The sequence below is a fragment of the Lygodium microphyllum genome, chromosome 7, assembly GCF_053477565.2.
Source record: "Lygodium microphyllum isolate KBCC chromosome 7, Lygodium_microphyllum_v1.1.10, whole genome shotgun sequence".
Lineage (NCBI taxonomy): Eukaryota > Viridiplantae > Streptophyta > Polypodiopsida > Schizaeales > Lygodiaceae > Lygodium > Lygodium microphyllum.
This window is the reverse complement of record NC_141141.1, coordinates 67,434,094-67,447,600: the sequence shown is the minus strand read 5'-3', so window position 1 is coordinate 67,447,600 and position 13,507 is coordinate 67,434,094. Positions and strand designations below refer to the sequence as shown.

The window sequence follows — 13,507 nt, the reverse complement described above, 5'->3', positions numbered from 1 at the left end:
TCATAGTTTTAATGTCAAAAATTTAAATCTGCTTGTGTCATCAAGCACGCATGATAAACTCATAAACAAATATCAAATAAATATGAAGCATGAAGCTCGTTCTCACCCTTGTATAGAAATCAGGTGCTGAAAAAGTATCAAACTTTCTTTTCCCAAATTGTTCAAGCCATCCGCGCCCCATATATACTTTAACCTGTTCCATAAAAACCGTGTTTAGGATTCATCCAAACCCAAACTACAAGAGTTACACTTCAAATTTGAGTTTGCAATACAAAATTTTTGAGATTTCTGATCAGGATAGAAGAAAATATGGGTTCGCTTTATTCTATAGCTGTTAATAGTCCTAAAAGGTCTTATAAGAATGATCCAGATGATGAATCAAATCTAACAAAGATACAATGGGGGTGCCTGGTCTTCATGTCTCTGGGAGTAGGGCTGAGGTGTGAATCACAGAACCTGGTGTTAACAGAGTGACTTGAGATGACTATATTGTCTTGGCAGATCACGCAGTAGCACCACGAAGGAATCTGCATTGTGGAGGGAGCAAAAGATAGTCCTTCAAGCAAGGGGATGTTGGAGGAGATGCCGAAAGAAGATGGACAGACGACCCACATAGCTCTAGATGATGACAAGGATGACCTCCAAGGGCAATTGTAAACGCCCCATAAAACATAGTAATGCTCAACAATTATCATATTCGCTTATTTTCAGGTCCTTAAGTCTTGACATTTCAAGAAAGATTGAATACTTGAAGCTGAAGATGATATATGATCCTATGAAATTGAAATAATGGCAGAATGTGCAGTGTTCTCAGAAACACAAGAACACGATGATGATGCACTGAATCATGCTATGAGAAGAAAAGCTAATACAACAAAGCCAAATCTCAAAAGATAACTGTACTGTCCTGTTTGAATCAGCAAGCGACAGCACCTGTGGGAAATCTGCACAGTGAATGGAGCGAAACGCAGTCCTCCGGGCAATAGGCTATCGAAGTAATCACTGGAAGGTGAAAGACAATGGTCAAGAGAGAGAACTGCAATCCTTTGATACCATCAAACATGAGAAAGATGATCACCAGTTGTCAAGGGAGCGAACCACAATCCTCATATGCCGAGGAGATGCCTTGGATGAAAACACAAATGCCAAAGATGTGTGAGTTGCCAAATGCAAATGCTAACAGCCCAAATTTTAACAGCCTAGATGCTGACACTACAAGTGTGGATGTTGACGCCAAATGGAAGGAGTGATGGCAGGCTCCAAACACAACCACCAGTAGTCTGTGTGATGACACCCGTGGCCAAAGAACCCCCGGATCTGCCAAATGCAGCAGCCAAGATAACACTAGGGGTCCAAGAGTGGGAGGGGTGGTGCCTCATGATGGAGATCCTCCAAGAGTGCAAACACAAGCCTATAGCCTAACGCCAGGGTATGGATGTTGTCGCCAAGTAGCGATTTTATGGGAATCTAGATTGTGGGTCGTGGGCTTCAGCACACTCTCATTCTCTCTCTTTACTCTCCTCCATACCTGGCTATCATTTTCCAACATTTGGTATCAGAGCAGGTTTTACGCACGGATTCAGTTCAGCCACTGTCAAACAGTGCTGCCCCACCTAAGGCCTTGTTGCTGTCAGCCAGCTCTCTGCCTGAGGAAGAGAAGGACGAGCTGCTGTTGTTTTCAGCCTGTGCATAGCCCTATGTGCAGTCCTACACGCAGTCTCATATGCAGCCAGCACACAGCCCAATGAGCTACTATTTTGGAGGAGCTACTACTATTTCCAGATCTGCCCCTTATTTTCTCACATCTACCCGCAAAATTCTCAGCCCTACCTGTGATTTTCTGCAAACCCTAAAAAGTGCAAAAACCCTAATTTTCATATTTGGGATATTTTCGAAATTTTTGCAATTTCCCATCCATTTTAACCATCTCTTTCTGTATCTCAGCTCATGCCGCCTAAAATTTGGGACTTTTGTCAATTTTCACCCTCGGAATTCAAATTGACAAACAATTCGAAGAAATTTAGGGTTTTTTGTCCCAAAGGCTTCGACACACATCACAGGCAGATTCCAAATGTTATTTGCTGTTGGCACACACCTTGGTAACATTACTGCAGAAATTCAAGTTGTAAGGTACAAATTTCTTCAATTCCTTTGAAATTTTAGGAATCACTTTGGGGCTTTTGACCAACACACATTCCAAGGTAGCAAACAAGCGATACAACAACATTTAATTACTGTCATAGTCAGATTGAGCAAAAATTCTAGGAAAATTCAATAAATTTTGCTAAGAATCGGCATTAAGTTGCAGTAATTTGTACTTTTGAGGATACACATTACGAGCCAAGGGTGGTACAACAATGCATTGTTGTTATTTCTTGGCTGATTCTGATTTGGATCAAATAGGGCACACTTTGGCATTTGTGTGACAATTTAATACTTGTTGCATAATTCTGAGGGGATTTTTGGTACTCTGAGGAGTACAATCTATACTTCAACAGAAGTATTTGGCTGCAGATTTTTATCCACTACTGACAGCATGGCACGTCAAGGGACTAATGATCAGAGCAACATCCTTGGTGTCCTCACTCAGGAGGACAAACTTGATGGATCAAACTACCCATTGTGAAGTTTTATGGTCCGCAACCTTCTTGTAGCGGAGGACTTGTGGGACTATGTTACAAGTGATTTGCAGCGACCAACTCAGCGTAACGCTAGAGGATAGACTGCTGGTGCTATTGTCCCTCCTCCCCCTATTACTAAGGAATAGAGGAGGTGGGTCTCAAAAGATACAAATGCACTTTCTTTGATTGCCCTCTCAGTGAAAATATTGATGATTCCACACATCCAGTCTTGTAAGACCTCAAAATCAGCATGGGATATACTTGAGTGTATATTTGCATTAGGTAACAAGGCCAGAATATCTTATCTCCGTAGAGAGTTGGCCAATGTGAACATGGATGAGGGTGATAGCAGACAGATCACCTTACTCACATACAGGATTTGTGTGAGTAGCTGCTCAATGTGGATAAAATCATTCAAGATGCTGAATTGGTAAACATTATACTGAACTCTCTTTCAGAGTCGTATCTTGGTTTCCATACCTCTTTGATGTTGTCTTTGAGGGGGTGCAACAGCCTGTTACATTTGTGGAGTTAGAAGGCCTCATGTTGCAAGAGGAACACACTCGAAAGAATGTTGCATTGCGTTCAGGGGATTTGGCTATACTTTCCAAGTTCAAATACAAAGGAAAAGTCAAGCAAAGTGCAAAAAATCAGCAAAAGGGTGATACTTGAAAGCCATCAAATAAGATTGTCCAAGATAGAGAAATGTCTAAAAAGAAGGGGAAATGTCATTATTGCAAGAAGCCAAATCACTATATTGATGAATGCCGTAAGAGACTAGCCAAAGAGAAGAAAAAGGACTCCGGTTTGGCTATCCAAGAGACATAAGCAGGTAAATCTACTAATGGTGATGTTTCAACCAACTTTGTGGAGGAGAACTATGCATTTTTGACTTGCAGTTACGATTCTTCAATGGCTGTTTCAGCATTTAATGCTGCTTAAATGCAACAAACATGATATTTTGATAGTGGAGCTTCAAAGCACGTCACTTCTAGAAAGTGTTTGTTTTCCTCTTTGCATTTAACCCTTGCTAAGAAGCATGTTACATGTGCAAATAGCAATAGTTATGATGTTTGTGGTGTTGGAACAATCACTATTATTGCTACAAATGGTTCTAACTTCATGCATGTAGATGTCTTGTTTGTGCCTAGCATTACAAAGAACTTGTTGTCTATCTTTGCTTTCAACAAGCATGGCTTTCATGTCATCTTTGAGGATGACAAATGCATTGTCAAAGGTAGAGAGATGGATTATGCACTCACACTATTTAGGACCCTCTATAAGGGTTTGTTTTTGTTGGGTCCCTATGATGCACAGTCTCATGATGCTTGGCAGCCACTACTCTATCACCCACTATGCAGAATGCGGAGCTATGGCATGCCCACTATGGACATGTGAATTTTAGGAGCTTGATGACCCTTTAGAGATGCCATATGGCACATGCATTGCCTCTAGTGGAGACTCCACATTCTCATGCATGTGAGGGATGTATTTTGGGCAAGATGCACACATTTGCCTTCAAAAAGGATGTTGTAGTGCATCCTGTCCAAAAATTGCAGCTTATCCACTCTGATTTTTGTGGTCCCATGAGAACACATGCACTTGGAGGTCATCTTTACTTTGTTACATTTATTAACAACTAGTCTCGGTATACATAGGTGTATGGGCTGAAAGTAAAATCTGATGTATTTATACATTTTAAACATCTTGTTGCAAAGCTTGAGGCTGAAACTAGCTTGAAAGTATAGACACTTTGCACGGATAGAGGGGTAAGTACATCTCTCATGCTTTTGAGACGTATTTGCTTGATCATGGCATTACGCATCAAGCCATTGTTAGAATGACTCCTCAGCAGAATGGTGGTGTTAAAAGGAATAATCACACTCTTATGGAGATGACTTGTTATATGCTCAAAAGCAAGGGGATGCCTTATAAATTTTTGTTAGAAGGCCTTCAGTGTGCAAATCATGTGTTGAATCATGCACCCACTAAGGCACTAAAGACGACCATCCCATTTGAAGCTTGGCATGGCAAGAAACCCAAGATTAACTACTTTCGGGTGTTTGGTTGCATAGCCTATACACATGTTCCGAAAGAGCTTCATAGGATGCTTGATGACAAGGCTGTAAAATGCATATTTACTAGCTACAATTCAAAAAGCAAAGCCTATCGCTTGTACGACCCACTCACAAAGAAAGTTTTTGTCAATAGGTATGTCATAATTTGCTAGAAATGCTTCATTTTCACATGATCTGTTTCAAATACCAGCCACCCCTGACATTGATGATGTCTTTGAGGGTCTCTTGCCACTTTCTTTAGGGTCCGTGCCTGTGGTAAATGGCCGGACAGACATAATACAGCAAGTTGTTGTTGCACCATATGCGCCTCAACAACAGGGTATTGATGATGGTTCGCCACATGCAATGGAAGATGCAATACAACATGAAAGGGCTGCTGTAAATGCAGCAAAAACAATCCCGAGATGGCTGTTACGAACTCTCCAGGAAAGTAAAATGGATACTCCTTTAGCTCAAGCCACTAGAAGGGCTGCTAGACATGCAGCACATGATGCAAGGGGAACCCATTTGGCTGATTTTACGGAAGTAGATGATTGTGATGAGCATGTATTTATGAGCTCATTGTTGGATGATGATGAGCCTACTTTCTTGGACAAAGCTCAATAAAATGTACATTGGATGCATGCCATGCACGATGAGTTAGACTCTATTGTCACTAACTCTACATGGGATCTTGTGGATTTACCACTTGGCAAGAAAGCCATTGGCACAAAATGGGTTTTTAAACTCAAATACAAGCTAATGGTACCATTGACAAGTACAAAGCACGATTGGTAGCAACAAAAGGCTATGCACAGAAGAAGGGCATAGATTATGAAGAGACTTTTGCTCCTACATCCCATATCAGTATGATCATTGATGAGATATGTAATTGCTATGGCTGCAAATTATGGTTAGAAGGTATATCACTTGGACATTAAGACAACATTCTTGAATGGGGATTTACATGAGAACGTTTATATGTCACAACCTCTAGGGTTTGTGGTCAAGGGAAAAGAGCACATGTTATAAAAGCTAAACAAAGCTCTTTATGGTCTCAAACAAGCTCCTCGTGCATGGCACTCTAAAATTGATGCATATTTGGCTAGCAAGGGGTTCAAAACAGTCCAACTGCTCTCACTCTATACGTTAAAAATGAAAAGGGGGGGGGGGAGAGGGGGACTTCTTGAATATCATTCTTTATGTAGATGACATACTGTTCATTGGACCTTCACAAGTAAAAATTGCAAATTTCAAGGCTGAATTGAAACATGCATTTGCTATGTCACATATGGGCTATCTACACTATTATTTGGGGATTTAGTTCACACAAAATAAACATGCTATTATCATGTCACAATCACAGTATGTGGATAAGCTGTGACATAGGTTTAACATGCAAGATTACAAACCTATATACACTCCTATGGAGTCAGGCTGCCAATTATGGTGTTGGATGTGTTTTGGGATAAATTGACCATGGAAACTTAACAATTGAGTGCAAAGTTCTCACAATTTCCTTGCATGGAAACACTTTCATTTAGTGGTAGGTCATGGGAGATCCAACGAGTGGGGGCGAATTTCCGTACGACCACGGATGCCAGGTAATAATTGCCAACCCTAGTCCGCATGTGCCAAGTCCTTTCTTCTTGGTATCAGGTAAAAAGGAGGGCTTTCGGGATGCATGTTTGATACATAAGACGTGGGCCATCTGCTCTTCTTTTTAACAAAAGAAAAGTCACGATATCCTCTACCATGTATATAAATATAAATAAATAAATAAATATGAGAGGGAGAGAGAGAGAGAGAGAGAGAGAGAGAGAGAGAGAGCTCTCGTGGTGTCCTTGTCCTTACCAACTCAACCGATGTATCGTTTTGAACCAACAAACACATCGCAAAAAATAAAAAGGTTGAGGCTTTGGGTCCGAATGGTAGTTACAACCACCTTTCTCGTTGATAGTGTCATTCAACAAGGAACGCGTCCAAGAGATAGGAAAAGGTTTCCCATGGAATATTTGGATCACCATATTCTATGAAAAGTAGCTTTGTTGTTTAGAACAAAGGGAGGTGCTTGCTTAAATGTGTGGTGAATCCTACGGGAATGAGAGAGATGGAGATGGGAATGAGAGAGAGAGAGATGGCGAGATGGAGGACTAAGGCAGTGAACTATTTTGCAAGACCTAGGAATGCACACACACTAGTGAGCAACCCACCCCCCACCACCACTCCATTGCCCCCCCCCACACACACACACACACTCTAGTGAGCAACCCACCCCCCACCACCACCTCAATGCCCGCACACCCCCCCCCCCCCCAAAAAAGAGACAAGAATATTATTTACAGTGAGGAGCCTTGCCTTGTTGTTGTAGTAGACGATATCCTTTATGCTTTGCTTGTAATTGGCCAAGGAAAGGGAGGCGATGCATATGTAGATTTTTGGTTGAGGGGTAGCATGATGATCCAAATAATAGCTTACAAGATGAAGTGGATGAGTACTAATCGAGGATAATGGAGTGGTCACAATATGATGAGTGGATAGAATACAAGTGTATCAAGAGGAGTAATAGAAGAGAGATACAAGATGGTTTACTTATGAGAGGCTTTCTCACGATTTTGAACCGAAGTGCTCCTTAAATCAGAGGTATAGTGATGAATGGTGTTACGGAAAGGGTTTCAAGTGCAATCTTGCATACATCCATCATCCCACTAGCTACCTAGCTCAGCCATGGCTCTGATACCATGTTGAGAAACACGAATCTAGTGCTAGATAGGCTATGGTGGACACAAGTCAAACACACGATACAATGTCAGAATGAGAAATTGTAACTCAAGTGAATTAGGTTCTAAGATAGATTAGCTTGGACTCATAAGCACAGTCTTGATGACTCAAACTGAGAGTACCATACAATTAAAATGAGTGTCAAGTACATGCCTTTATAGCTTTTTGGATAGTACCACTTTTCTTTTCTATGCTTATGGGATTTAGGACCTCTCTTTCTAGAGCATACGTCTTTGTCTCTCTCTCATACAAAGCCTCTTATGGCCAGCCTCTTTTAGACATACATCCAGCCTCTACGGGCGTACATGCAAGCATCATTTGCTATTCTCAACAGGCGGGGTACTGACCGCTATAATCCAAGAGGCTTTGGGAGAGGTGGAAGGTGAAGAGAAAGTAGGGGAGACACTTGAAAAATCACCACCCCAGGAGCAAGAGCAATTGAGTGAAAGGATAGTGAGTGAGGGCAGAGAACCGAAGATGCCATCTAGCCAAGGAGAGCCTAGGAAGCCAAAGAAGACTCCTTAAAAGCAGCAGCAAGAAACCAAGGAGAAAATGACCAAGGAAGAAAAGGCCAAATTGCAAAGAGTGCAGGCGGAGTCAAGGAGGTCTCAAGAAGAGAGGAGGAAAGCAGAAGCAGAGGCAAAAAAGCTGCACATGAAGGAAAAGGAAGATTTGCCTCAAGCCATCCATATATCGGTGGAGTAGCCTTCCAGGGGAAGGAGTTAGCTGTTATGAGTCCACTAAGGGAAGAAGGCCCAAGTGACAACACCAAAGTACCAGAAATCAAACCACCACCAATGGCAAAAGGCAAAGGCAAAGGTCTGTTGTTTCCAATCCTGCCTGCTCTTATGCCCCAACCCATAACTACCACAACCACCCAACGCATCACTAGCATAATGGATGCAAGCAACCTCATGGCTTGGGTGCAATACCTAGTGAATAAGGTGCAAAAAATAGCCCCGGATTTGAGTGGAGGAGCTTCGACAACTGAAACAAAGAGACCGACAACTGCAAATGCTAAATCTAAGCAAGACCCCAAGAAGCGAAGGATAGAGGCATCGACAATGGCCATACCTACAGCACCACCACCGTCCATGGGCTACGACAAGTACGTCAAAGAGCTTCTTGCACAACTGGATAGAGCAAAGGCGGAGAAGAAGACAACTAGCTGAATTGGAGGCCGAACGAGAAGCATTGGCAGCCTTTCAGTTGGAAAGGACTCGCCAAGTAGCAAGATACCAAAAGGAAATCTACAAGCTGAAGGACGAGCGCAAAGCCAAGGAAAATGAAGAAGACAATTGGCAAGGAAGGCTCGCAGAATAACGACAAGAACTGATAGGCTTGCAAAGGGAATACAAGCTCATCCTTGTGCAACATGAAGAATTGAGAGAGCAATTGAAGAGAAAAGAAGAGGCAACAGACAAACTTAAAGCAAAGGACACAGAAAAAGCTCAAAAAGAGGAAGAACATTGAAGAGACATGGAGATAATGGAGCATAGGCTGGTAATGGAGCTCAAAGAGCAATAGAAAGGGAAATTGAGCACTTGGGAAAGAAGAAAGAAAAAAACAATCCAAAGATGGAAAGAGCTGGAGCGCAGGATGGTGGCCTTAGCACAAAGGCAAAATAAAAGCCTAGAGAAAATGAAGTGAAAAGTAAAGGAATGGGCAGCCAAAAGCGAGGGCAAACTGAAAGAATTGGCAAGCCATCTAGCCCATGCTGAAGGCAACAGAGTGTTAGTAGAGAGCAAGGCAGAGGCCCTAAAGACGAGCATTAAAGCCCAGCAATGTGCCTTCCTCAGTATTATTTTAGATGTCACACATCCAAAAGAGGAGGAGGCCGTTGAAACCTTAAAGAAGAAGCTGGAGACTACCCACAGAGCCATAAGGCATGGCTTGTATGTCAGGCGCATAAAGCAGAAACCAGCCTAAGCCAAAGAGAGCAAAGGAAGTACCTGCTAAGGGCAAGACTAACAATTCAAGAGATGAAATTGTAGGGCATACGAAACAACAGGGACCACAAGAGCCAGTAAGAGGAGAACAGCAGATACCACTTCCTGAAGTAGGATAGGGCTTCGAGGTGGGGCAATGAGACGAAGAACAAGTTCCCTGACCGCCCTCTCCAAGAGCAAAAGCTCAGTAGGAAGAGCCACCAGAGGATACAACTACGAAAAGAAAAGTAGAAGGGCCACCAGAGGATACAACTACGAAAAGAAAACTAGAAGTTAGGAAAGAGGAAAAAGATATTGGAGCAAGCATACGAAAGGCTAAGGGCACAACCCCTAGCAATCCCGGAAGCTCCCATCCCACAAAAAGAAGAATGCTTTCCTGTCAACTGGAACATGGAACTCGCAGTGTGGGAACAATGGGAAAACAAGTGCAAGCCCTTCAAATTTACTTTCCGATACCCACCCACACTAAGCCGAGTATTATCCCCTAAAGTGGTGGAGGAGGTGATAAGCATGGACAAAAGGCTTGGAGATCGGTGAAGCACGGAAAGAGAGAAGATTCCAACATTGTGGGAGATAGAGACACTGGACTATTGGGAAGACAAAGTTATGGAGGTGCCCAAGACCGTTATGGGAAAACAAAGTTATGGGGGACAGAGGCACTGGACCATTGGGAAGACAAAGTTATTGGAAAAACAAAGTTATGGGGATACGAGTCATAGCCAAAGTGGAGGTTAAGAATTTGGGATGGGAACATGGATGCATGGATGTCATTTTGTAGCACCCTACCCTACGAGAGAAATGACCCAGCATACATGCCGTATCTAAGAAGGGTAGAGGTGGACTTTAACTCCGACATCCATGGTCGTTACGATTTCCCTAAAATCTACAATGTAAACATTCTCCGAAAACAACCTAGGACCCTTTATCTCCCATTTCCTCAGTGAATTCTCTTCTTGCCCCAATCTTGCTTTCATTACAACATGTAACTACCTTAGGCTACTTAGAGTGTTACTTAAGCAAGAATCTACCGCTCATGAATAACACCTACCGCCCCTATTTTTTGACTTGAACGCCGGCATAAATAGTTGTGTGATGACCAGGCTCACGATGAGAGCCACCCTCCTTCCATCCTTTTGCATGGCCCTACTAGAGGACATGAACGACAGCCGATTTACTAGCTATAGTCATCCATTTTCGTCAACAATCCTTTTGAATGTACGTATGAATCTAAAGGACTATATGCACACTAGGAACTTCCTCAGTAAGTCCCTTAAGCCCCCAGCCTCTTCCTCTCGCGACTAAGAACACTAGGATTTGCTCCTCGTGTACATTCAAAAAAAAACAAAACAAAAAGTGAAAAAGAAAAGAAAAAGGAAGCAAGAAAAACAAAAAGAGAAAGAAAAACCCAATTCCACTAGCACGGACACAATGCACTACATGAGGTAGGCACACCCCCCAAGTAGTGCACTCTCTTTTCTTTTTCAAGTGAATCCGACAACCCGCACCTAACCACCGACATTGGAGGCCCCCATCACCCACTCAATATACCCTCGGTCTCCACAACCTCAATCATTTAGACATGCTTCTCTTCCATGTCCAATCCCCACAAAAGCCCCATCATCGACTCACATGACTGCCAGTCATGTTTAGAAAAAAGAGGAATGGGTGCCCAAAGGGATAAGGTCATGTATAAAAGCAAAAAAGTGAATTAAGAAGCTCATTCTTAGTGTGTGGCAAAAGTGCCTCTCTTCTTCTTCTTGAGTCTTCTTGCTTGCTTGTGCTTGTACTTGAGAGAGGAAGTATGTGAGTGTGAGGGAGTGAGTGTGTGAGAGTGAGGGACTACGGTGGAGAAGTTATCCATCTTCTCCTCTCTTCTTCTCTTCTCTTGTCTCGCGTGTGTGACTATGGAGCATGGAGCTTGAAGGTAGAGAATTGAGTTTGCTTGAGCTTGCATCTTGGATTGTGGAGCTACCGGTGCACTTGAGAGAGATGCTTACTCAATCGAGCATTGAGGTAAGCTGACTACACTCGTAAGCTTGAGAGCACATATGGCTATGTGAGAGGTAGACATTAGCATTCATCTTGAAACACTTAAGCAATAAGCGGTCTGTGGATCTTGGCGATCGAGCAAAAGCTCCCACAGTCAAGTTAGAGCTAGATCTATCTTAGACCTATCTTATACCTTCCATTCTTTTTCTTTCAGTTCAACAAGTACACTCTACTATTTTGCTTCAACACACTCTCATTGTCTCTCTTTTCTCTCCTCCATAACTGCTGTCATTTTTCAATACTCCAGTATGGATATGGAAAACAGTGGAGTGGAGAGAGAAGAGGGATGAAAAATAGCTGAAGTGAGTGAAGAATAAATGAAGTGGCAGTCTGTTTAAGCATGAGCTGTCTAGGGTGGCGCACCACTATGTGGACGCCCACTGACCAAATGACCAAAATGTGGACATCAACCCTTTCTAGGGCTCTTAGTGCGAAACCCTAACTAAAGTGTGTAAACTGAAGAAGTGATTTCTCAACAACATGATCTGGTAGTAAATCTACAGTCAGTCACCCTAGGAGACTAAGAAGCACCCTCCATCTTCAAGTGCATCTACAAGTATTACAGGTAATAACAAAGGGAAGAAAAAAGTGTCAGATGGCAATGATACATCTACTAGTCATTCAATTCTTGATGGAGACTCTAGTGGATCAGAGAGTTTGGATGAGAACATTAAGTATTCCTTTAGTTAGGACACCACTTGTACAAAGAGCATATGGTACTGTAAAGGCTCCATTAAGTGATCCAATGACACAAGTCTAGCAAGGCGAGATACCATGTTACAAAATTTGGTTTTGAGGGTTATGCAACTCACCATTATGCTCATATGGTGACGATGGTTGAGAATATTGAGCCCACTTCTTTTGAGGAGACCATGAATCATGCTCATTGGGATGTAACGATGAATGAGAAGATGGTTGCATTAGAGGCCAACAAGACTTGGCTTCTAGAACCATTGCCCAAGTGCAAGAAAGCTATTGGTTGTAAGTGGGTCTATAAAATAAAGCATAATACAAATGATTCTATTAGCAAGTATATGGCCAACTTGGTTGCAAAAGGCCATGCACAAACATATGTCATAGACTATGAACAAGCATTCAATCCCGTTGCCAAGATGGCAACTATCAGATGTGTGATTGCTTTGGCAACAACTAAAGTTTGGAGTTTGTAATATATACGGAACAACCAACACATTATGAGGATTTAGAGCATCTAACATATGTATGCAGGTTTAAAAAGGTGCTCTGTGGGCTAAAGCAAGCACCTAAAGCATAGTCTGACAAGATCATAGAGTATCTTGTCAACACTAGCTTTTATGTTTCTAATGTAAATCACTCACCTTTTATGAGAAAAGGTGATGCAAGTTTGGTCATCATAGTCATCTATATGAATGATTTGATTATCACAAGTGATGGTGACAATGGGATTACTAATATCAAAGGTCTTTAATGGCAGCTAAGATGAAGAATGTAGGTAAGCTAAGATACTTTATTGATATTTAGGTGATCAAATATGTTGATGGTATATGGCTGTCCCAAAGACAGTATGGCTTGGATATATTGTCCAAGTATGGTATGACAACATGTAAGCCTCTTTCAGTACCACTGGAGCAAAATGTAAAGTTGAGTGTTGATGTTGGGGATGAGATAGAAGATTCTACTATGTTCAAATTCTGGAAAGATAGTTGAGCTTGTGAATTAGTCTATACATGTACCTAGGAAGCCTCATTTAGATACAATCAGACGTATATTGAGGTACACAAAGCCCACCTTGCATTATGGTCTTTTCTATGAGACAAGTAAGGATATACAAGTGTTTGGGTATACATGCAAATTGGGCTTATAGTATATTTGATAGAATCTACAAGTGAATTCATGTTTTCTCTTGGTAGTGCAACAGTCACTTGTAGTAAAAAGCAATCTACAATTGCTTTATCGTGTATAAAGGCTAAGTATAGAGGTAACGCTATTGCAATATGTGAGGTGGTGTGGCTCTAAAAGTTATAGGGTAATTTTAATATGCAAGGAGATGGTCTAGTTGTCATTCATTGTG

General features: G+C 42.0%; 1 protein-coding gene across 1 annotated transcript in view; it reads right to left on the bottom strand.

Moving 5' to 3' along the window:
* LOC148033549 (phosphoinositide phospholipase C 2-like) overlaps positions 1-13,507 on the bottom strand; it is a 38,611-nt gene that overhangs the window by 1,561 nt on the left and 23,543 nt on the right. The window contains exon 9 of the mRNA XM_087681495.1: positions 107-193. Within this exon, the coding sequence (XP_087537621.1) occupies positions 107-193 (87 nt within the window). The remainder of the gene's footprint in view (positions 1-106; positions 194-13,507) is intronic.